Source organism: Perca flavescens, chromosome 7, assembly GCF_004354835.1.
Source record: "Perca flavescens isolate YP-PL-M2 chromosome 7, PFLA_1.0, whole genome shotgun sequence".
In the NCBI taxonomy this organism is placed as follows: domain Eukaryota; kingdom Metazoa; phylum Chordata; class Actinopteri; order Perciformes; family Percidae; genus Perca; species Perca flavescens.
Window position 1 is genome coordinate 30,047,956 of NC_041337.1, and position 26,106 is coordinate 30,074,061.

General features: G+C 40.9%; 1 protein-coding gene across 1 annotated transcript; it reads right to left on the reverse strand.

The window, feature by feature from the left end:
- Positions 1-1,624: 1,624 nt before the first annotated feature.
- LOC114559419 (Krueppel-like factor 15) lies at positions 1,625-16,106 on the reverse strand. Its single transcript, XM_028584037.1, has 3 exons — positions 15,884-16,106; positions 12,558-14,122; positions 1,625-4,699 (listed from the first exon to the last, which is right to left on the reverse strand). Exons 2-3 carry the CDS (start codon positions 14,024-14,026, stop codon positions 4,531-4,533), a joined length of 1,638 nt encoding a protein of 545 aa, XP_028439838.1. The 5' UTR covers positions 14,027-14,122; positions 15,884-16,106; the 3' UTR covers positions 1,625-4,530.
- Between the last annotated feature and the right edge of the window lie 10,000 nt (positions 16,107-26,106).

Genomic DNA, 26,106 nt, shown 5'->3' on the forward strand with positions numbered 1-26,106 from the left:
TAATACATTTCTGTGAAATTGTATTTCCGTTTAGTCTTTTCTTTTTTCTTCATAGTCATATACAATTTATATATTTATGTGACATCCGTGTAGCATACATATCCTGATAGCCCAGGTTCTCCTGAAAGAAATGATGTCTGTAACTTGATTGTGCACAACAGGATTGAGACAAGCATTAGTAGTCAAGGAGACCAGGCAAACTGGAAAAAATGGCTTAGACCTGGGAACTGTGACGTTACGTTCAGGTACGATGACGTATTGATATCCTGCGACATCCTGTGGGTCGTATCAGAGGGTAGAAACAAACAACCTACATGGTCGTATAGGTTGGAGGACTTGTTAGAAAGTAGGTTACGTGCCGTTGAAACACTTTGTTTTTCTGTTTTTGTGTGACAGCACTATATAGTGGATAAACACTCAAATAAAATGGAGCAAGGTGAATATAGAGCACTTTTACTAAATATAAAGTGATTTCAGATACATCATCATCACAAGTTGATATGTCTCAAAAGTAAGCAAACAGTTGCCTATTAACAGAGGAGTTAGAACTGTACTGCCAAGAGCCAGACATGTTGCATCACTAGGGTTTACTGAATGTTCAGGGCTGTGCCCTCTCCAGTACTGTTGTTTACATGTTTCTGGTTAATATTTTGCTGTCATATCAGTGGTGTAAAAGTGTATTCTCAACATAACAACACATTTTGTCTTTACCAATTTCAAAGCATGTGAGGGAGACTCACTTTACAGTCAGGGTTCACCATATAATTAGTATTGATGAAAGAGTCCAAATGCATCTGCTTTCTTGTACATTACATGTCATTGTAAATCCACACTGACACATTCTCACAGTGCTGGGGCTTAGTTGTGGAAGTGTCAGACAGGAGATTAGGATTTTCAACCCAGATGATCTCTCTTCTAATTAGACAGTTTACTGTCTTTATTTTGAAATATGGACATTATCATTTCTAGCATGTAGTGTAGGTCACTGTATGTAGTGCAAGAGAACTGTCAGTTTAATTGTTTTCCAATGGGAGATCATTTAAAGCCATATTTCACTGGGTGCCCCTTTAAGATAAGTGAACTATATTCATGTTAAGGTGAGTCTATGCAACTTTTAAAAGAAGACAGAACATTTAATTTCTTACACATGCGAAGTTTCACTCATAAGACATAAGACTCTCATTTGCTCAATTTAAAGCACTTAGCCGTACTTGGTCTGGTATGGCCAGTAGCTTACGGTGGCTAATGTTAGTAAAGTTTAGATAGATATTACTGTCTAACTCACATTACTGAGTCAGTTTGCTGACTTTATGACTCATCTATACCTTGCTATACTATGCTTTTGTATCACTACATTTTAGGATTTACTTCATCCAAGAAGTATCACTTGCGTCAACGGTTGCGGCTGTTCAGCTGAAGTTAGTCTCGCTTTACTGAATTTATTTTAACAACAATAACTGAATTCTACCAAAGAAAGGAAAAATCAGGACAGCAATGTAAAAAACAGAAATACCCTAAGGAATGATTGTGTGATAAAGGTGAGAATGACTGTTGGCCTTTTGAATAGTAATTACTAAGAAAACAACAGAACATATCTTTGGTTTTGGGATTTTTATTGTAAATGTGTTTTACGTAAGAACAAAAGCAAAAATATAACATTTTAAGCAACTCTTTCTTTGTTTACAGCATGCCCATCACGTTTCAAAAATACATTATGCTTCATTGGAATTTGCACTTGACAAGAAAATGTTAGGGAAATGCATGGGGAAAAATGTATTATAAACTCTGATCCATATATTGTGAAACATTTCATGAGCCTTTTAATAAATGTGTTTTTGTGTTGACAAAAAAAGCAAAGTTACCACATTTGTCACTATATATTTGAATTATCACGTTATGTACTCTTTCTTTACATTTTCTTAAAAAATCTTTCAAAATCACAGAAATCACTAGAAGAATATTTCAGTTCTCCTTTCAGATGCATATACAGTATTTACATACATTCTTGGGCTCTCATACGACACCCATTCAGAAAATGATTTCTTCTGATTGTATGGAAGGAATGCCTGACATCGATAATACACTTCTTCCATACAGCGTCTCATTCAGCTGCTGCTCATTGTAGGTTTCAGCAAATCAAACACTTCCAAAAACAACTCCTTTCCAGTTCAAACTTTTAACATTCCTTTCTTCAAACATTTTCAATACTGAATGTTTTCAACTGATCTTCGACTCTATGGCACAGGAAACCATGTCGGAACTCTGTGCAGCAGGCATATTGCGTCCCTCCCAAGACACATTTGGTTTAATTCAATTGAGATGCACAATGACGCACACTAAGCAATCTATATAGGTTAATGTGTAATGACAAAAAAGCAGTCACTGTTCCCTTACAGTACAAGACAAAGGCATCTCATTTCATGGCAAGAGATCTGATATGTTCAAGACTAGCGACAGATAATAGTGTTTTTTAAATGCTCCTCAATTTCCTCTTTACCTTTGACGAATATGCGGTAACAAGTAATAAGACCAGAGTAAATGAAAGGGATTCATAAAGATTCCCTTTGATTTGTTATTTGATGCTGTAATGCAAACAATTCCAGTCTCAACAAAAGGCAAACAAGTACAAACAAATTCCAGTTAAATTTGATATGCATATCATTTCTTTTGTTCATTTGTTGAAGGAATAGGAAATACAACTTGATTTGGCAAGAGAAGAGGCTTCAATGGGAGAGCCATATTTTACTTGATGCCTCTTCAAGAAAGGTACAAAATATTTCATATGTTAATGCGAGTCTACATAACTTTTGAAAGAAGACATTCAAAAGTTTAATTTATAAGCAATAAAGCACTCCCTTTTCAAATTCAGTAGACTCAGGCTTTCTTGGTCTGGTATGACCAGTATCTTACGGTGACTTTCTCTTCTCCACTTGTGCTACTGTTATGCTACGTTTCACCATGCACTATTATCCTGTAATTGCCATTTGTGGCAACAGGGGCTGCTATTCAGCAAAAGTTGCATTGGCTCGCTTTCATACATTTATTTCCATGGTCCGGGGTAAATTTTTCATTTGATGTTGCAACGGCACATAATTCCAGTCTCAAGAAATGGGCAACAAGTGCAAAAAAAATCCACTTAAATGTGATATGTAAATCATTCCATTTCATTTGATATGTATTCAGTTGTATTGATTAATTAATCTATGGACAGAAGAGGGAAAGAAAAGGGTTTTGATTTGGCAGGAGAGGAGGCAAGAGTTTGGTATGTTCAACACCAGTGTGAATCGGTGTGAATCAATGTGTCCGACACCAATATTGCCTTGTGCCTCTCAGCAATGTGAATTTACCATCTTGCATTATTTTGCGTATTTCCTTTGACAGCAGTGACGTAAATTCAATAAAGTGACATGAAGCAATAAATGATATGGCATCACAAAACCAGAAAACAAATGTTGTGATATATCATGAGTTATACGAGTCATGAGAGACTGAACAACATATTTTTCCGTAAATACTTTTTACGTTTTCAAACTTGGATGGAAATATTGGATGCACCCCATTTTGTTTTGATTCAAACAGACCATAATAATGTTCTGATGAGCAGTCTCTTGACCAGATGAGACAAAAAAGGTGTTACAGAACAGTGGATCAAGTCAGACTATAACTACACAATATACTGAGTGTGGGTAGACAATAAGAAATGTCATGTGTGCCAGTGCAAATTGCAGAGTGACATGATCTTTGTTGGTGAGCAGTAATTCAACATGAACATTATTCTTGTGTTTGAGGTTACTACAGTGTTTGTTTCCTGTAGTGAGACTCAAAGGCAACAAAGACACTTACTCAAAGCTACAGGAATGTTGATGCATCATTTAATCTGCCGTCTATAGAAGAAGAATTAAACCAAGGCCCCAACAGTTCCCAATGTCCAGTAAGCTGTTGTTGTTGGGCAAACAAATTCAATTCAAGCCACTGAGCGATGATTTTTTGCTATTTACTTTAACACATAATTTGGCTCCAGGAAGGTAAAAGCTTTTTAAAAAAGTTTTTTAAAATAGTAGCAGACCCCTTAGTGATGCATTTTTTTTATTTATTTATATAAGGCTTTTGACTCCAGCAATACCAATAATACACACCTCAAAGTGTAAAAATACTCTGAGTAGCAAATATTTCTTCAAATTAGATCAGCTACAAGATTTGAGGGAGACAAAAAAAAAGTTGTTATATACAAGAAGCTTATTCCACCTGTGAGGGTGTTGTGTCAAGTAACAGTTTTCTGTTTTCACGTTAGTTTTTACAGTCTTTTCCTCGCCACCCAATAAATTAGAACAGTACCATGAATGTACGTCACATGTACACATTTGGACATAAACACACACAAGCTCAAGAGTCCTGCACTTTTTTGGACTTTCACCTCCCCCAAGTCCTCTGTCTTTCGTCACACAGATATACACGCGCACGTACGCGAGCACAGCCCCCGCCTCCTCCCTCTCCGCTTAGCGTCAGTCTGTCAGAGTGGGGTCAGAAGAGTCAGTTGGCAGAGCGTCCTGTCCTGCTACTTCGTGGAAAGCGGTGGACTTTGAGGTGTTTGGACAGGTGATCGCTGCGGGCAAACTTCTTTTCACAGACGATGCACTGGTATGGTTTCACTCCCGAGTGGGAGCGGCGGTGCCGGGACAGCTCGTCGGACCGGGAGAATCTGCCGGGAGGAAACCCAGGATGAGATTTATCAAATTTATACAAAAACATTAAGCACCTTTAACAATACTTCCCCACTCGTTACTTCCGATGTACACTCGGTAATGTAAAACACTGACATTTCATGAAGGAAAAAATTGACTGTTTCTCTGTCATTTTGAAATACTCCCACCTCCGTGCATAAATCAACCTGTACAGCACTTCCTATATAAAAATAATGGATGCAGTCATGCTTCAAGCTGCCAAATCACATTAAAGCCATGTCAAGCTATTATATGAGAGGAAATCTGAGAGGTGTGACGCTATGTATGCACTGAACATGCGTTTTGCCCTGTGTCTTCTCTGTGAAGTTAAAGAGCCCTCCCATATTTAGCTCAACACACGAGTACTGCAAATCCAAGCCCAGTCTATTCCTGGCCTGCTCTGCTCTGGTCTCTATGGGCTCCAGTCAGCTTGGATCTCATGACAGCGAAGGGTTAAGAGGATGATAGCGTAGTGCCTGTAATATAGGTGTGGGAGTGTGTGTGTGTGAATATATATGAGAAGCCGCCTTGGCCAAAATTGAATACTTGACTTGCACATACATTATTTACTAGTACTAACCACTTGCACACTCTCATGCATATACAGGGGCTTAGCAGAAAATTCTGGGCCCTGTAGAAAGGCATTCTTTATGTTCCCCTTCCCGCATCCACAGCTATTCATTATTCATCTTTTTGGGCTCTCCTCACATGAGGGCCATGGGTACTCAGTCCCATTTCCACCCCCAGTCCGACACCCCTGTGCATATACATACATGCACATGCATGCATAACATGAGAATGTATGAGGGAATATAAGTGTGAGTATATGTGTATGCTTGAGTAAGTATACATGTGCATGCTTAGTATGTAGGTGTGTGCTTGAGTATGTATGTGTATGCTATTTATGTATGTATGTGCGAGAGGTACAAGGTTGAGGTGGATGGTTGGGTCAAACAAACAAATGACTTTCATCCAGGGGATCCATGTCCTGAAAGTTAACTTTTGTGACTTTTTTTAACTTTATTACTTAACTTACATTTGTATGTAACAAACATACTTAATTTAACCCCACTAAATTCAAAATAAATGGGAATATATTTCAGGAATTAATTTACATTACATGTCATTTAGCTGACACTTTTATCCAAAGCGACTTACAATTGCTATATATCAGAGTTCGCAAACCTCTGGGGCAACTAGGGGTTAAATGTCTTGCTCAGGGACACGTTGATTAACATTTCACAGTGGGAATCAAACCCAGATCTCCCACACCAAAGGCACGTTTGCGCCATCACCACCACCACTTACAGAAATAACAATTCACATCTAATTCTTTAACTATTGTAAGAAACGTTTCACTGGATAGAATCTATTGATCAACTTAAATGGCACTTCTTTTAGATTATTTTGTTAGAAGAAACGTTTGTGGTAAAGACCAAACTTCCTTCCAGGCAATATTACTAACAAAATTACTCCGATCCATTTAGCTTTCCAGCCCTCCATCTGAATCGCCCTTCATAGGAATAACATAACTGCGAACAACATAGCAACTCCTCGTCGGACGCATGGTCACAGTTTTAGACATTGTGAATTCACACAAAACTACTTGGTTAGGTTTAGGAAAAGATCTTCTTTTTCAGGTTTGGGTTAAAGTAAGCTCGTTTGTTATGTAGCCTAATTAAGATACATAAATTAAGTTACAAATGCATGGATGTAAGCATGCATATGTACAGTATGTATGTATATGCATGTGAGTATGCATGCATGTGCAATTGTTTTCTAACAGTATTAATGTATGTCCAAGTTAAGTATTCAGTTTTAACCTAGGCGGCTTCCAATACATATATCTGTGTGTGTCTGAATATATTAGTAAAGCTGTTAAAATCAGATTAATCTGTAACACGGATTTGTTTCCTGGCACATTTACAGTAGCAGCGGCTGACTAAAGACATGGAGGCATGTCACTCACATTTATTTCCACTCTACACATGGATTACACAACCAACCTATTCATCATTTTAATGGACCAATAATAAGAAGATAACTGACAGAGCTTATAAAAATAAAAAACCTGTAATCTGAAAAGCTAAGAAGCTCAAAACAAACACTCAGACTTAAGGACTCATTTGGTTGATTGATTGGTATTGAGATCTTTTTAACCTGCATCTCATGTTGACATGGCCTGTAGTAAGACAGAAAGCCTGAGAATATCTGGCTTCAAGTAAAGCTTATAAGCTTACTTTATAGGTGGTAGCCCTGCTTCTATTTACCTTTTCACACGCCCAGGTGATGTTCTTACGACAGGAGCTCATAATACTCCAAGTAGTACAGATATTCAGTCACCAACTTAAAACAGCTCTCACTGCAAAGTTATACATTGTTTGTCGGGCTATTACGTTATTAAATTCACTTCTGAGACTTTTTTAAGCGAGAAATCAACTATATAAAGCTCAAATATGGGACGTTTTACGAAAATTGATGGCTTATTGCAAATTTGGTAAGACTGTGTGTCTTACCAACATATCATAACTGACTGTGTGACTGTGAGTTCAGCTGCCGGTGCTGCCTGTGTTGCTGCCTGTGTTGCTGCCTCACTGCCCGGCCTGCCTTCCTCCACAGACCCCGGCCTGCAGCTCCCCTCTTCCTGCTAGCTAAATGGCCCGTTTTGTGAACAGTGGGGGTTTCGTTAGCTAGGACTGTCCCTTCAATCCTAGCTATGTGTAGCTAGCTACAAATCACGGTTAGTTAGCTTCATTTTCCGCAAAATTTGTTTATATTTACAGTTTGAATTTCGTCACGCCACTTATACAACATCTCCCTAAAGGTCTTATAAAGCTAACAACGGTGTCCGATTTCAAGTTAATGAATATTTGTGAATTTCAGAGGAATTCTAAGAGGAGCTAGCTCTTATTGATAGAGCTACATCCAGCCGCAGGCTCTATCAATGAGACTCAGGGACAAGCGGCGTTTATTTCCCCAATCGTTTGTTTAAATAACGCAACACATTATAATTACACACATTTAAAGATTAACTGGAACCTGTGGTAACAGATTGCTGGCTTTACAAGCTCGCTGACCGTGCTCTCACTCACACACACCGGGTGCTGTGGGCTGCCAATCGTGACGGAGCTCCAAGTACCTCATAGCAGGCCGGGGTGTGTGAAGGAAGGTAGGTCGGGCGGCGAGGCAACAACACAGGCAGCACCGGCGCTGAACTCCGACACACAGTCGGACAAAATTTGCAATTAGCCATCCATTTTTGAGCTTTACATAGTTGATTTATCGCATAAAAAAGTTTCAGAAGTGAATTTTGTAATGGAATAGCAGAGATCTGCGCGACCTAGATTCGGAAGATTACCTGATCTCAGGTCAGTTGTGTAGCCTATGTAAATGTTGGGGCGTGACCGTTCTCTTAATACACCCATGGGCTGACAAAGGTTCCGGTTTTTGGGAGGTTGACGTCAACTTCCAGCTTTGTTGGGATTCGCCCGTTTTCAGCGGCAGTTTCAAAATAATGAGATTTTCATAGTAAAGGGGTGTCAATGGGACTTTGAGCTTCTATGTATGTCCTATTTACCCACCAAACTGTCTTTATTCAACTATGACAGGGTAAAATCGGTTTTGGCCTTGTGAGACTGTACCCAGGCTCAACGATGCTTTGAGTTAAATGGTAATGTCACTATGCTAACATGCTCACAATGGCAATGCTAACATGCTGGTGCTAAGTAGGTTCATTTACCTTGTTCCCCATCTTTTTTGTGTCGTGTTAGAATGCTAAAAATGTTTTTCTAACAAAAACAATGAGCTGCAGTCGGATGATAATTCTCTTTGGGTTCGTCGCTTTAAGTGACCTGACTTCCGCAAATGCCATTTGATCCATTCTGAATATAATACTATCATAAAATAGTGCCAATTTAACACAAAGAAATACAACGAGGGAGGAAAGCCTTCAGGCAAATTAACTTTGTGTTGACTTGTCTGTCGTATGAATATTACAGTTGTTAAAGGGATTAGCAGGGCTTCTTAATCCACACCAAGAGGCATGTCATTATCAAGACACAAATCTGAAACCACATCAGTCTCTTTCTGCTCTGTACTTTGTGACTGTACATTTGTTCCTTATGGTAATTTGTGCATGCACACGCACATGCACACATACACCCTAAAGCTGTACTATATCAGTTTCAAGCTGGGGCATGATAGAAACCATGTACTGCTATTCTACTGACTCACACTGGGCTTCAGCCCAACTATAACATAAAGCACCGGGGAGGATCTTTCAACAGAACAGGCATTTAGTCTTATGGACAGCCTGGTTGTTCTTCTTATCCATTTCTTTCTTTTTTTACAGATCATGTGCCTGTTCTCTCTCATAGCCCCCACCACCTAACTTTTACTTTATCTTGCTTTATTCCTCCCTTCCTCATCACAATTTCTAAGGTTTCTCTGCTCCATGTGTTCCAAGGATGGTGGACAAGCTCACTGAGTTCATAACTATGGCACTTCTGTTGATCACTTGAATGTGTTTTTCACTTGCACCTTAAGTCCTTGGGGCAGCTTGGTGTGGGTGTAGCACAACACAGTATACATATTAGTGTGGGTGCTGTGGGAAACACATACTCAAGCTTTGTTCTGGCTTGTTACTAAACTGCCAACAGTGAAAATAGGCATGGAAGGTGGGGCTGTCAGGTTGGTAACACACCTGGATACAGTAACAGAAGATATTGGCAAGCACACATACTGTACAGAGTTCATCTGTCATCTTTTTTTCCCCTTGTCTCTTTTGGTTTAGTTTATCATATCAGCTCAAAGCCCTTTATGTACTCTCACTGTATTTACGAGTGGCTCAATTTTAACTCTGTGTAAGTCAAAAGAGAATTCACATTAATGCATGACAGCACTAATCAATAACAGATGTTTGCCTCCTACATGCAAAGCTATACACAAGCAACCATAAAACCTCTGTTGACTTGGTTTCCAAAATGGATATCATTAAACCAGAGGAGCTGGATTCAGTTCCTCAAATTGTTCTTTAGCAGGACACTGGATCCTTTCTAGCCCCACGGAGGCTGTTTTCTGGATGACCCAAATCTCGCTGTTTCCCAGGAGGATCAATAACATATCAAAACTGACTGAGAGTAAGGTATTAAATCTCTCTTCACACGTCAATTGAGCTCTATATTTCCAAATTTAATGCTAAATCAACATGTGACAGCTCTGTCACCAGCCAACAACATAGTTTTGTTGTGACGATAAATGCATCGGCTGACAAATACAACACACCAGTGCCCTGATGACAGCTACCGAGTGCACCCACGTCACATTGTTATTACAGCAAACGGTTTGGGGTTTGAGCTCAGCCCTCCAACGCAAACCTAACGTGAAAGTTTCCATGATGGTCCGAGTTGCACGCATTAGTTTAAGTGTTCACATGTGACTTTGTCTGTGTGTCAGATCTGTACATGAGCATGACAATAAAATACAGCCAGAGAGAAAGAGAGGGATACATGCCCTAAAAGCTTTAAAAAAATAAACAAATAAAGAAATATAACCAGCCAAGTAGTCCAGCCAATGAAATACCACTCCTCTCTACTTCAGAGGGGCAAACACATGAATCTATTCTGAGGTTACAGAGGGTAAGAGGTGCCTGACTCCCCAGCTCACCTTCATTTCCTGGCCAAGAGGGAGAGGAGCAAGGAAAGGGCAACTGCATAATACAGTATATTGCTGCTGTCATGTAAAGACTGCAGAAGTGTTGTTTGGGGAGGGCTGGGGGTATTATTATTATTATTATTATTATTATTATAATATTTGGAACCTTTACCCTCTCTAAAAATACTTTTAAACCAGTTTTAAAAGAGAAATGCCAGTGCAATTATTTGCTATGATTCTATTAGCCTCCGATTCCTGTGTGTCTGTTGTTGTGGTTTGGTTCTATTGTGATGTTATCTGTCCCCGTTTGTACTTCAGGACATTTGTACTTTGGACTGCAGTACATAAAAACTGATTCTATGTATAAGTGTAAGTTACATTTTAAGTTACATCTACTTGTGTTTGTAGTTGCCCAGTTAAGTAGACTTTCAAGATCCAAAAAGCCAAATTAAAGGAATAATTCTACATTTTGGGAAATTGTTAGATGAGAAGATTGTTACCACTCTCCTGTCTGTTGCTATGTACCTTGAGCCAGGTTTCATTGGTTTAACTTAGCCTGAAGACTGCAAATGGGGAAACATTTGGCCTGGCTAAACATATTGCCCAAAATGTCAAACCAGCCCTTTGAACGCACCATAATCATCGTAAGCTTGATGCCATTACAAATGCTCTCAAAAGGAAAAAAGTGTATTCTACAAATGCATCGAAAACATAATTCCTTTATCTAATGTGACAAAAAAAAAAATTGTGTTTGCCTTAAGCCAGCTTTAAACAATGCATTAGGGTCTAATGACACATTTAAGTTTTTGTCCAGAATAACTTGATATTATGTAATGTGCTTACAAATACTTGGATACAAGCCCAGACATAATGCACAAAGTGTCACATCTGGCGGGGTTTGAAGTGGCTGCAGGTGCAGTACAGCGTACAGAGTGCTGATAAAGTGTCTGATAAGGCTGGCCAAAGTTATCTGGTTTACTCCTAACCTAACCCTTCCTCTGTCCATGTGTATAAAGACATGCACACAAGCAGGATAAAGACAATGATTATAGGACAGAACAGCAAAGGAGTGTTTTAAAAATGCATTGTGGTTTGAAAATTAATTCTGGGTGCCAGGTGAAAACTTTGAACTTGATTCTGCAATAACCATGTCTCTGCTGCATGAGTGTGTGTGTGGCTGTGTGTGTGTGTGTGTGTGTGTGTGTATTTGTGTGTGAAGTGGTTGCAGACAGTAAGCAAACAAGTGTAATAACTGGCAGGGGGCAAAGTCTGCCTGCAGAAGACTTCAAAAAGCGTTCTATCTAATCTATAACTTAAACCATGGTACACAAACACACAGATAGTGGGGCCAGCATGTAGAATAGAATTTTAACAATCTTGAATAGACTTGTTTCCCTCAATATGCCCCCTTTCTCCTTTCCCTCCCAACCATTATCTATCTATCTATCTATCTATCTATCTATCTATCTATCTATCTATCTATCTATCTATCTATCTATCTACTAAACCTCCTGAACCCTATATTTAACACATATTTATGTCCCATTAAACCTTTTCCCTCTCCTTTAAAACAATATATTTTAAAGTGGTGAGATGAAAGACACTCAGTGTAATAATGTGAAGGACTTCTGCCTATTTTCTGTTTCTGTGAAAAAGGATGAAACCCTTCCAACATGTTTTGGCCCTCAGAAAGGAGTTCAACAAACAAACAATAAAACCGTTCCATCCAATTGCACTCGGTGGATTAAGCTCTGTCCTTTCCTAAAGAGTGTCACAGTCTCTTCTTATCTGTAATGACCCCACGATAAAGAACACCTTCATCACTGTTAATTGCATGACAAACTCATTACACATTACACATCTCTTCAAAGTCTACACACATTTGAAAAGTCAATTATCCATGTTTATCTTCAAATGTCTGTATATGAGTCCACAGCGGAAGTTGATAACCCAGGTTACTGTAATCTCGATAAACATAGTATATACACTTAACACTGCAAATGCATTGCATATACATTTCGCTGCATCTATTAATTAATCTCCATTTACTCATCTAAACGTTGATCAGTTCTAGGTTGCAATGTGTGTAAGTCTGGAGGTAGCAAGAGTGTTCTAACATAGCTCTAATTTGTCTTTATCTTTTCGGTCAATGGCTGCTCTAAGAAGACCCTAGGTTTTGCTCACCTCCATCCACAGCCGGGCCACGTGCAGGCGAAGGGCTTCTCCCCCGTGTGCCTCCTCAGATGGGCTTTTAGGTGGCTGCTCTTGGTGTACATCTTATTACAGCCAGGAAAAGAGCACTTGTGCATTTTAATAAGGTCTGCTACTGCACTCTTCTGGTACCTCTGACCTCCAACGAGGACCCCTGCAGTTGCGCCTCCGCCTAATCCGCCTTCCCCAAGCCCAATGGGTTTTGCAGCAATGGGCACTGGTGCGATCCGCACAAATTTGGGCGAAACAATGCTCCCGTTTTTGCTTGAGCCAGTAAGGTTTGTTGGGGAAAGCAGCTGAGGCACCAAGGCAAAGGTCTGCCCCTGGATGTTGACCAGGAGTTGGGCGATTTTGATGTCCGACGGGGCCTGGGTTGGCTGGGATTGGGTTTTTGGCGGTTGGGTTTGCACAGCATCTGATATGGCACTAAGGTTGGGCTCTTGTTTGATCTGTATAGGCTGGATTTGTAGGATTACAGGCACACTGGAGGTACTGATACCTTCTGATGAGGCTGCTGGTGAACCACAATCCTCCTGTTTGATCGCATCAACACTACTAGTAGAATAAGAACTAGTAACATCCACTGCCGATGGTGAGCTGTCCATGTCAAATGGTGTATGTTTGGTCTCTGTGTAGGAGGAGAGTGGAGAATGAGCCACGGGCACAGTCTGATCGGAGTTCTGTGATACCAGTTCTTCTGCTAATGTCGTCGTACGTTCCGCTTCTGCATCCTCGGGCATTGGTGACATCGCCTCATCGCTCCCCTCCTCTTCTTTCTCCATTGCCACCGCCATGTTCTCCTCAAGGAACTCCTCGATCTCCTCCAAGGTGGGCTGAAAGAGGAGCGCCGCAGGATCCTGCAGCTCGTCCAGGAAGACAGGGAACTCGTAACAGTCCTCTTTGGCCTGCTGATGTAGGAGAGTCAACCGCTGCTCCCTCTTGGACTCCCAGGCCAGGCCCATGGGCAAAACAGGGTCAGATGAGGGTGGGGAGGATAGGGATAGAGAGGAAGAGTGAGAGCTGCTGCTGGCATTAGAGCTTATTGAGGTGGTGAGGGAAGTATGCGAGAGGAGGAGGTCCAGCAGGCTGTCTTGACTCTCTCCGCCTGAGGAGCTACAGCTCCCACTGCTCCTGCTGCTCCTGCTTTCGTAGCTGGAGCCGAGGACGTGGCACAACGTGGGCGACGAGGACTCTGGGCTGGAGCAGAGGGAGGAACGAGGGCTGGAGGAGTCGCTGAGGTCATCTTCCGAGAGGAGAGGGGAGGAGGAGAGCGTCACCCCTTGGTAGGGGTGATGGTGGTGGTCGTAGATGCACGCGTCAGTTACCATGATGCCCGGCAACGCACCACCACTGGCGTGGCGACCGGGGCAGTTGTAGTCAGACCCCGGGGAGCCGGTATAACACAGGAAGGTCTCCTCACCAAGCGGCAAGTGATCCACCATTCCTGTGCGGATGAATCGCAGCTGGACTCTGCTCTGAAGATCAATCTGTTCTGTTGGAAATTGGCTAAATGTTGATGAAACGCGTCGGTCTTCTTCCTGCAAAAGACAAACGAGTGTGTTCATCAGCTATGGCAATGGAAGAAATTTGTCTTTGAACTGCATTTGTCTGCATGCCAGCCCAAACGACATTGTTTTTGTATGTATGGTGACCACCTACTCTGACTTTGTTGATTTTAATTACATTTGAATTAAATCTAACTTCACAGTTAACAGGTTTGTGCACTTGGAGTGATCATCGCTCCCAGCTAATGCAGCATGACAACACAGAAACCACTCAGTCTGGTTAGTCTGATCTGGGGGTTAATGTTTTCCAAGACCATCCCTGAAGTTTCTGCTGTTTCAAAATAAATAAACCAGCAGAAAGATTGAAATTGGTCTTCATGCACTACCTGCTGCTGGTTCAAGAAGTGTGCAGGCACTTCAAAAGGAAAGTCAATCACGTGTGTGAAGTGGAATTTGAAGACTGTGTGTGTGTGTGTGTGTGTGTGTGTGTGTGTGTGTGTGTGTGTGTGTGTGTGTGTGTGTGTGTGTGTGTGTGTGTGTAAACGCTGCAGCTGCTGGTTCAGACTTCAAGCTGACCATATGGAATCAGGGGTTCCCATTTCTCACCACTTCTAACATTAAAGCCACATGGTTCTGCTGTCATTTTATGATGTGTTTCTACTTATTACCCTCCAGTGGTCCTTAGCCTGATATAATTTTTTTTTTGCAATGTTGTATAACTTTTGGAGACATACACATTGATATGGTCTCTCGTTAAAACTACAAAGTTCACCTAATAAACGTGCTGCAGACTACCAAGGTGCATGTACACCAGAGAGGTAAAGGCAGTGGTTAACAGGGTTATATTTCATCAAGATCAACAGATTTCAATTGGACGATGAGTGGAGGATTTAGTGTCTATTTTTATACAGCAAACAGACCATAAACAATACAACAGATCTACATTTGCATGGATCAAAAATACCAGGTATTAACAGATGCCCTTAGATGAAATGATTAAATATGACAATAAAATCCCCTTTAAAACATTAAAAGGCTACATGTGTATTGCATGAGCAACGAAAAAAAAAAAGACTGATGGTGCGCCCTCTTCTGTAAAGAGGGTGCACAACCTCATGTAGTCCAGGGGAAATTACTAGATTAATCGGATTGTCATTATTAATATTATTACTACTACGTCATTGACTAGGCTATCACAATCACAGGCCGTTAAAGACAACTGTCCCTATAAGGTCTCACTGCTGTTGTTTCCCACCTTCAGTTAGTTATGTAATTTTAGTGATCTATAATGCCAAAATTCGACTCAGATATGGTTGCTTTTGTCATAAATCACATGGGGTATACTGCTGCCGTTCCAGGGCGATACCTCACGGGGGAAAAAAGTTTAGGAAGAGAGTTTGGGAATACTTTGGCTTGAGTCACTTGCCCTATGGTAACCCTGCCGCCCTGAAATATCAAAGAGGCTTTGACAGCATGATGCGCTCACCACACTGCATGAATAATCAGTTATGGAGGTTAACTCGGGATTTAACACCGTGACAGCTAGTCAGATCACAGAAAAATCTCCAAGTTCCAATATTGTAGTTACACGTGGTATAGATATTATGAGGGCAGCGGCAGCATTATGCATGAAGCAAATATGTAGTAGCCTGTATGAGATACCAAATTCCTCTACATTCACTCAACAGAGCCACGCTTCCCGCTGTAGGCTACTCCGCAATGAGAGACAGAATACACACATGCACGAATAGAAAAGCTCTATTAAATCACACCAGCGTCCCTTCTTAGACTCACTTGTATATGCGAGGAATCCAAAACTCCGCTCCTCGGCGACGTGCGCTCTTCTCTTGAAAGTAGCTGTCAGTGCGTAATAGTGCGTAATGGCAATGTAACTCCACATCACTGTCTTTGCGTTGCTGTACGCCTCCACATTTTCTCTCTCACACAGACACACACACACACACACACACACACACACGATCACTCTCTCTCCAGACGGCTGCTAGTTCGCTTAAACCGTCACATGATCGGAGATGGGTATGTTATACCAGTCAAATTAGGGGGGTCGGCTCATGAAGGCTCGCCTGCTCGACGCGTCGCAATTGGCTCTCGGTTGAGGGAGGCCGGCCTCAGGCTCCGTCGTCACCGGAGAGAGGGAGTGAGTGTGTGACGGAAGGAAGGAGGGAGGATGTGTGCAAGTGAGACCAGATCATAAAACCACTTTCATCATACCCTTATAATAACTATAGAGGAGTTGGATAGGTCATGCTGTTTTTTTTACATTGTTTTGTTACTCTGCATTTACCTTTTGTTACTTGTATAACATTTCCATTGGGGCCTCTAGGGAGAGTGTTACTGTATATGTGACTCATTGTAATGCCCTGAGGTATAATTTTCTCAACAGGGCTTACAATGCTTTCCTGATGTTGTAGCATACCATGTAATATTGGTCTATAGAAATAAATAATTTACATATATTACCTTAAAATGAGTATGTTCATTTATATGGACTAATACACAGTACATTATCATATTCAAGTGCCTAAGAGACATGTAACATGGAGCAAAAAATAATGGCACAGATATCAGCCTTTTAGTGCTTAAGAGCCCTCAGCTGCCTCAAAAGCACACTGAGCTATTTGCCCGTTTCAGATGACCGTGGTTGAATAGGTGGCTGAGTGACTGAGTGAATGAGGGAGCCATTGAGCAGGTAAGTGAGTGTGTTTACATACTGCCTAATAACATCAGTAATAGAAGTTTGGCTTTCACTCCAGCTGAGCAGCCCTCATATAAACACCTCCGCTGGGCTGAAGTAACTTTACTGGCTCCAGCCTAATTAGATTTGCCTGCGTAGGTTAGATTACCTTTCACTGTGTTTGGATAAATGATCCACTTTCAGCCTGCTTGTAAACATGAGGAGTGTTTCAGTGTGCATTTGTATAGAGTAGAGAGTCAGTGGCTATTATGCTGTGTAAAAGGATACACAATGTCACACTGAGGAGGTTTGCTTTGCAGTGGACTCTGATACTGCTACTGATACGACTGTTTCGGACACTGCTGCTGCTATTGATACTTATCCTACTACTACTAGTCCTAATACAGGCCTACTACAGCTGCTACTACTACTGTTAGTGCTGCTAAGACTACCAAGACTACGACTGCTACTACTACCCTGCCAAGTCAATTAGCCTTCTACAATTAGTACTGCTGGTAATACTACAACTATTGCAGTTACTGCTGTTACCATTGCTACTATTGAACTGAACTGATAGTCCATTGAGTGATTGCGCAATAAGTGAGACTGTGTGGTATGTAAGGATGCTCATGCTGCGGTGTATGTATGTAGGTATAAATGCCTGTTCATGCTGCTTTTAGATACAATGTATGAATTTTTTCTTTTTTTTACTACTTTTGTTATATCTTAAGAATGACGCACTGCCGGGTCAGTACTTTTGAAAATGTCGTTGTACAAGTGACAATGACAATAAAGTTCTATTCTACAGCTGCTGCTATAAATAAAATATAAAAGGTTTGCAAAAATTGCTGCAAATTGTTCATCGGTATGTCAGGTCTAGGTCACGGTCAAACTCAAAGCCCCTCCTACGTGGGAACGACCGCGTACCGCGCTTCATGACCCAGCTAGGTAACTGGGTGGCAATGTCCAAATGAAGCTTCATGAACCATTAGTTGTATTTGTTGACCACACTATATGGCGCTCTTGTTTTAAAGAAAAAGGCTCAAGGAATGGCAATTCAATGTGCTTTCAACCCTGGGCTCATTTGGCCATCACTATAACTATGCAACTTTATTTTTCCTCTAAGGCCCGAGGTTGATGCTAACCAGCTTCACTTTACCCAGCAGCTGGGTAGCAAGACACAGGAACTTTACTTGGGGCTTGAGGAAACATGCGCTGTACATTAACAACTTTACTGCTAATTTCCGCTCCAATCGCCAACAGCTGTCTGCACTGAGCGCATCCGCCATCACTCTCTCCCTCTCGCTCAACCACACACTCGCTACGCTCACAGCAGCACTAAGCTCGGCGGTTTGTTCAGTTTACTGTCACATTTCGCCACCCTCTCATTGGGAAAACAAGTAGCTGAAGTAAAAGTCCTGTCACAAAACTATGTTGTTATGTATCTTTGCACATTTTTCAACCCATTCTCGTTCCCAACTCGTCAAATACTGACGCTTGGTCAATGGTTCTCAGCGTCAGATACTGACGCAAAAATCACCCTTTAGCGTCAGTATGGAACGCCCCCGGCATAGCAGTAGCTCGACTGCAGTGCAGTAATATTACGTAATATGTAGAGCGGCAAATGTATCGAGTTATATAAAAGACCAAAAATCTGCATAAGGATGCAGATTGGGATGGTGGGTAGGTCAAACAATACAAGACTTTCACCCAAGAGCCCGGGGTTCGTGTCCTTTGTTGTCATGCATGTCACTAATACATTTTGTAACCCCACCTACGATCTTTTCCTAAACCTACCTATCTCGTTCTTGTGCCGCATTTCCATTTTCGTCCTGCTCGAAAAGAAGTAGTTGGTATGATGTGTTGTCCGACCACGTCTGTCACAGAAGGCATTTGTAGACAGATACACAAAAAGTGCTGCAAGTTTGTGCAACAAATGTAAAAAGAGAGCTTGAGAGAGAAGTGTCCGAGAGGCAGTTGTGATCACACTGTCATGGATCACTTGGATGCTGGAACAGAGCTATTGTTGGTGTTATGACCTACTTTGACAAGGCCAAATGTCTGCGGTGAAAAAAGACCTTACAGTAACTGTATGATTCCTACCACTGCCCCTGCATTGAGTAAATACCTGATGTGATTTTATCTGTGACACCATTTTTAAGGTTAAATGTTTCCTATCTCAATACTTTTGCTTTCCCCACAAATGAAATGGACCATGGCTCATTTACTAAAATCTCAGCCTCTCTCAGTTGATTCTGAGGTCCTTCCTGTAAGGTTGTTGGTTACAAAGTGCTTAAAGAGAAGCAGGGCGGCTGCTGTTCACTGCATCCAGTCAACACTTCTCTGTTTTCCCACATAGATTACATCTTAGCTCACATCAATAGTCAGTTTGTTAAACATATTAGGAAGTCCTGGTATCTACAGGAGTTCTCTCTGTGACCAATTTTAGGTCCAAAGATTTACATGTTGGGTCTAATTTGATGTTATGTTTGAGGAAATGCAGGGCTCGTAGTGATTACACACTAATAGTCTAATGAAGTCCACAGAGATTCTTCTCTCGGCCCCAAAAACTAATTGGTTTCGGCTGCTCTATTCAAACTCACAAACACCTACACACTCATGCATATTATGTAAGCCACAGACGGACCTAATGAGTAAAATTCATTTGTTTCCTTTGGTAATGCTTGCAATGTGCCAAAAGTGAATTGGGGGGGAAATGTGCGCTTCTTGAGTGCATTTGTCAAGGTTGTAACAATGACAGATGATACCCTTAACAAAGCTGGCACTCTCACCAGGAAGCATATACTTTCTAGGCAGTATAAGTTTCTTATCCATTGTGGACAAGGTGGTTATCACGAATATTGAAAAAATGTAGATATAACTGTGAAATGGGATTTTGGCGATAGTGGCAGCTGGGTCTTTGTTGTGGTGTTTCTATTGCGTGTCAGCTGCGTGGCGGCTGTGTGGCGTTTTCTACGTCTTTGCACACCAGAAACGTGTCTGACGCGGCGCTGCTGCTGCTAGCCTTGTCTGGACACATGTTTCCCATTGATAAAATGAAATACCATGTTAAACATAAGTATATACTGATTTGATTACACTGACGGCAAAATAGGCTACAGAATATTTTGTTCTTTATTGACAGGTGCAATATTAGAATTTTTATTTTTTTTAAATTACATTTATATCTGCATTTATATCAAAACCTAAAGACTTTCAAACCTCAACATGACATTTATTAATATGTATTTGTGTCTAAACGACATATAAACATCTTTGTCTATTCTATTTTGCCTGGAAATGCTTCCAACACGCTTGCGTGTCGCGCGAAAAATAGGCGTCAGTTCTATTTCTAGCAGGCACGCGTTTTCGGCGCAGTTTTTGTAAGCTCTAACCTGTTAACATGGGAGCCGAAATATAAATGGACACGCCACGCAGCTGACACGCTCGTGCGGCACATCCAGTGTGTAACCGGCCTAAGTATTAAAATCCCAGCTTTCGTCAAAAAACCACAAGGCTGATCACAGATTTACGGATGATGAAATGGAGAAGACCCACTACCGTGTACTTCACACCAAATGAGCAGCAGCTACTAATGGAAGCTATGGAAAAGCTCATCATCGCAGTTGCTGGGTTCCCTATAATTTATGATATTACTTTGTTTGCATATATATATATATATATATACACACACACACATACACGTCAGAGTGACCAAAGCGTCAAAAGCTTCCCCGTACTTTTTGACAAGCGTCCTTGACAAGGCGGCCAGAGCTTCTTTTGCAGCTCAAGTCGGCGGCGGTGTGTACGTACAGTAAGAGGAAGTAAAACGTGTAATAAGTTAAAAATTAAACATGCTGAAAATAATATAATAATAAAAATAATAATAAAATCGAAAAGGCATGGCAGACAATAGCAAAGACTGAATGCGTACGTTGCCTAAAAATGTACATTTACTGACTACTGCTCAACGCAGCTTTTCTAGTCTTTTACGACTACTCAAAGTTCTTTTACATCGGACATCTACACACATTCATACACTGCCATGCAAGGTACCACCTGCTCATCTGAGAAACATTCACACACCGAAGGCGCAGCATCGGGAGCAATTTGGGGTCTTGTCTTGCCCAAGGACACTTCGACATGGGACTAGAGTGCCAGGGATCCAACCACCAACCTTCTGATTGGCAGGCGACCGCTCTACCAGCTGAGCCACAGCAGCCCCAGTGAACTTTCATTTTGCATACACTAACAGTTGCACACTTTGCCTTAAAAGGTGAGCAGAAGCTAATGTTACTCAGGGAATTTATCATGGAGATCTACCCACATTAAATAGCCTAGTCCACAATGCGACCATGTAGGCTACTGTATATTATGCGCACATCTGTCTCTCTCATAGGCTAAAATAAATTTCATATTGTGACATATTAACTTCCATTGCTCACTTTTAAAGCAAAGTGTACAACCTTTTAACCTATAATATGCTTTATGTCTTCGTATATTTGAAGATAAAAAAAACGAACAACAGAAAAGTACAAAAACTATAAGACAATTAAGTATACACAATGTATTAATCAGTTCTTTTTTTTCTCTCCCAAGTTCCCAGCAAACAACTGACAAACTAAAAGGTCAGAAAACATTGAGGTGTCCTTTCCCTGTAGTTTTATAAATGTACAGTACACAATATAGTTACTGGTCTACTAAACTGGGACTACAGTTTGGGAGGATTATGCAAATATGAAACCTAATAACAAATAATGTACTAACATTGGCGAGTAAGATGCACATGGAAGAGCAACACATCCATATATATAAATAAAACTAATATAATTATGGAAACACACATGTTTATAGGACTTTTTAATGAAATTGAGTCATGGCTAAATACAGACAGGATAACAGGAAAATCATGTCTTAATCCACTATCTAGGTTTTGTGTAATCTTCTCCAGCTGATCCAGGCCCCTACAGCTTTACAGTAAACCCTGCCACATAAACAGGAAGCTGCAGCAGTTCACTGAGTGATTGGAACAGGTCTTTGGCTGAATTTGCACTGCTGTGTCAGAGCTGATTATTTCCCCTCAACTGATACCATAGAAATCTGATTCAGGGTTTATTGTGTGTTGACGGCTGTGACCCGATCTTTGCCACAGGAGTGGAGAAAACTTGTGACCGGTTATGTTTTTGTTTTTCCTCTGAGATGCTAAAAATACATTTCCAAGAAAAGTTTTTTTTTTGTGAAAGATTGCATTTAATACAGGACACTTAACCCTTTGCCTAAAGTTGCTGTTTTTGTAAAGTACCCATTACACACACACACACACACACACACACACACACACACACGCTCTATTTTCAGACACTCCCCTGAGAAGCTCACTGTACCAACAGCAACGTGAAATATAAAAACCCAGCTTGTTTTTGGGAACAAAGATTCCCTCAGAGAATTACGCAATGAGTTTTTAATAAAGCTGCAAAGAATCCTTCCACCCCCAACCAATCACTACCACTGTCACCAACACAACACTCACTCATACAAATAGCCCCCTTCTGAGTCTAATGCACTTCTTAGACAGCTTAGTTGGCTTTTAGTTACACAGGCAAGTCTCATCCTATTTGATGGATTAAGTGTGCTTGCCCTTTGACTACATACTGACTCGCATTCAAGGATATATAATAATTTGTACAGAGCCACAGTGCAGGAAATACTCTGTAGACTCTTACTGACCCTGAATTGTGTATTTACATAATGATTTTTGTGTGTGTGTTGAAACTTTGCAAAGCATAAATCTGCTCACTTTAAATTAGAGTATAATCACCAGGCTGTTTTTACCTTATTACAGATATATTATTATCAGCATATATGTTGGCCAATAACGCTCAGGAAATTGCAATGCTATTTTCTGCTATTTCATTGCAGAAAATTGATAGATGATATCCATTCCATCTATTTGTTGCTGCTTATCCAGGTCTTAGCTGCAGTGGTAGCTCAGACATCCTTCTCCACAGCCACTCTGGGGTGTTTCCAGGCCAGATGGGATATATGATCCAGCCAGAGTGTTATTCCCTGGCGTTTTTTTTCCAAATAAGATATATCTGCACATGGAGACACATAAGCAGCGTACAACAATAAGGGTGGAAGATTTACCACTAAAAATTAGTCTTAATATTTTTTGGAACAATGGGTGATTTCAGATAGAGGTACACAAAGCAGAACTCTAATTTCCAGCTGGCGAGTTTTAATCTTGCAAGCTAAAATGACACATTTTATCATTATTATTATATATTTTAGCTAGCTTATTAACATTAACCCATGAGTTGGTTTAAAAATATTTCTCCGACTGACTCTTGTGAACAAGAACCCTTGTAAAGAGATAACAGATGCTACATCTCCCAGGCAAAAGACAAGTATCCATTGAGCTCTTTTTTAATCAGGATTTTATCTTCTAATTTCTTTCATCATGGTACCAAATGTCAATTGCTTTATTGCAATGCACTAATATGAGAGTGTTACTGTAATATGTGGCTCTTGGTGCAAGATGGCAGCAGATGTAGAGTGAAGCAACACAAACTTTGGTCAGAAGTGAGTCCAGGTTTGTTTCAGGGTTAAAGAGAAGCGAGAGAGACTGGTTAATGAACTATGACTTCAGACACAATGACGCACATGTTATGTGATAGAGTTCACTGTCCCAAATCAGTGTCATTTCATACATTTGTAACGGTTTTTGTCACGGTAGCTGCTTCTGTTGATTTTTTTATTTTCCCATTTCATTATAAAATACGATGCAGCTATGCACCATACATTAAAAACAAAACAAAGTCAGGATAACACAATAAAGCCCTGGGGCTTAATTCTATTGTGGTCCCTGGGGGGAGCAAGTGACAGCAGATCAAGCATCAATCATCACAAACCATACATATATTAAATAGATCCATTAAGACAATACAGTAATAAAACCTCATACTACGATTGGCATCTGAGCCATTTTTTCAGTGCCTGTGTTCCCTTACTTTATGTCCATGCATCCTGCACTTATTTTGGCCTTAACTGTTCTTCCCTTTTCATTTGTTTAACCTATGAAAAACACATCCAGGCCAAAGTTCTAACCTGCCTTTTCGAGGTCAGGAACCAAGTCGTCAACAAAGCTCAGGCGTCAAGCTATTTGTTGGCAAAACCTGTCTACTTATGCTTATACACAGCTCCTCAAACATTTCTGATATTTATATCTATCTTTCATCTCCCACAGCAAAATTCTCTCCCACGGATTTCCTTAGGCTATGTTCACACTTGGCGTCTTTTTGTTTTGACAAGTTTGACACTTTTGTAGTGAAAAAAAAGCTATTTATTCCAAAAAGCAGCAGAGAGTGTCTTTTGTTGCTATAACAACAGCTTCTGCTACAGTATCCTAGCTAGAGCACTATGTGGAGCGGTGCTAACGTTAGATAAAACAAAGCGGTGGAGCGAGCTAGAGAAAGTACAGAGAGAGAGAGAGAGAGAGAGAGAGAGAGAGAGAGAGAGAGAGAGAGAGAGTGGTGGTGCTAACGTTACATAAAACAAAGTGAGCTCCCTGTACAGGGAGCACCCGGTCATACCGTGTAACAGTCAGTCACATTTGCTACAAGAGACAAACATGACAAAGCGGCAGGCTGCCATTCATTTTCAATGGGAGTGGCCGTTTGCCAGCGACAAGCGACGAGCTTGTCGCTGGCACGAGCAAGGCGGGGCCAAAATAGACAAGAAGTCTATTTTATGCAAATGCTGAGCGATGCGACAAAGTGACTGCCAATCGGAGTGAAGGCAGCGTGAGGGCAGCGTGACGTATGTACGTTGGTTGCTCCAGTCAAAGAAAATCATTCAAGATGGCGGGAAAGGCTTCAGGACATCGTATTTCTGTATATAGCTGATGTGTTTGGCATTTTATCTCATATATTTTGTTACCCCTATCGGGAAGTAAATACTTTTAAATCCAAAAACATCGTTCTTGTGACTTGACAATACCTCTGAAGTGACTTGTAAGACCTCTTGCAGAAACTAGGCAATAGCACGCTACTATCGATACAGAAGCTTGACCGTGTCAAACGTTTACTTTTGCCAAGCAACCAGGAGTAGGCTAGGCACGCCCGGGAACGCCCATCAAGCGAGTGCGTGTCGCACAGTTACAGTGACTGTAGGGTAACTCGCTGTGCTCTGACTCCTTTTTTTCTTGTTGTTATGAAAACGACAGGTCTGGCTACTCCGCGTGTCATTGGTCGGCTGTCATTGGTTAAACTTCAAAAAGATGCTCCGAGCTGCAAAAAAGAAGTCACTCAGGACTTTTTTGAAAACACAGTTTACTCCGTAGGATTATAATGTAAAACAGACTTAAAAAAGCCGCCAAGTAAGAATATAGCCTTAGTGAATATTTAACGACGTGAGGCCTATGTAAATATGTTACTCACTATCCAACCTGATATCTGAAATCAGATACTCCATTTAGAGGAACTAATGGAGCAGTGTCATCTCTCTCTGTGAGTGGGTGTTTGATAAATACCTGACGCTAATGTGAAAAAAAAAAAAGCAGTTTACTCAGACACAAACCCGACGGATGGCACCAAAATATGCAAAATCCCCATAATGCCTGCTGGGAGATTAATGTCCTTTGCTTGTTGTTGTCTCTGCTAATGCTTTCTACTGGCTGGTGGCCAACTGGATCAGGTGCATAAAGGCAGTCTTGTTTGGCTTTCATTTGTCGGCATTTCTCAGTCCACAGTTTATTAAGGAAGTGGAGGCAAGTTTACTGTATAGCAAACAAGTAGTTTAGCAAATGAAAATGGTGTTCCTGCTTTCCCTGGATGAGGTATGTGGCGTGCGCTAAGAGATTTTAACAGCGTAACTTTGTTTGTGTCAATATGTCATTGAATCCGTAAAATATATTCCAGACTGACATCCCTGTGTGTTGCACAGCGCTCGTGTGTGTCATCAGAAACTGCTCTCTGAAATCCTGGCCTGAATTTCCGCTTGGTCAAGGCTGCTGCTGCAATCCCCTGGGGGACCTATCAAGCATAGCTGCGGACTGCTTGCTAGGTTAACTAGTTAACACAAACGTGAAATAATAAACGCCATAAGTCTAACGTGACTAACTCTAGCTAAAGTTATTCAAGTGTCTCCCCCCATAGACAAGTTAAGGCTAAATGACAGCATTCAGACAGTTTCTGTTACACAACGTAATCTTCATTATCTGCTCTACTTGCCACTGTCTTGCTTCCTTTTCTCATCATCCTTATTTTTATTTATTTTTTTTCTTCTTCATTTTCGTTTGACTTAAATCAATTCAAAAGTTTGT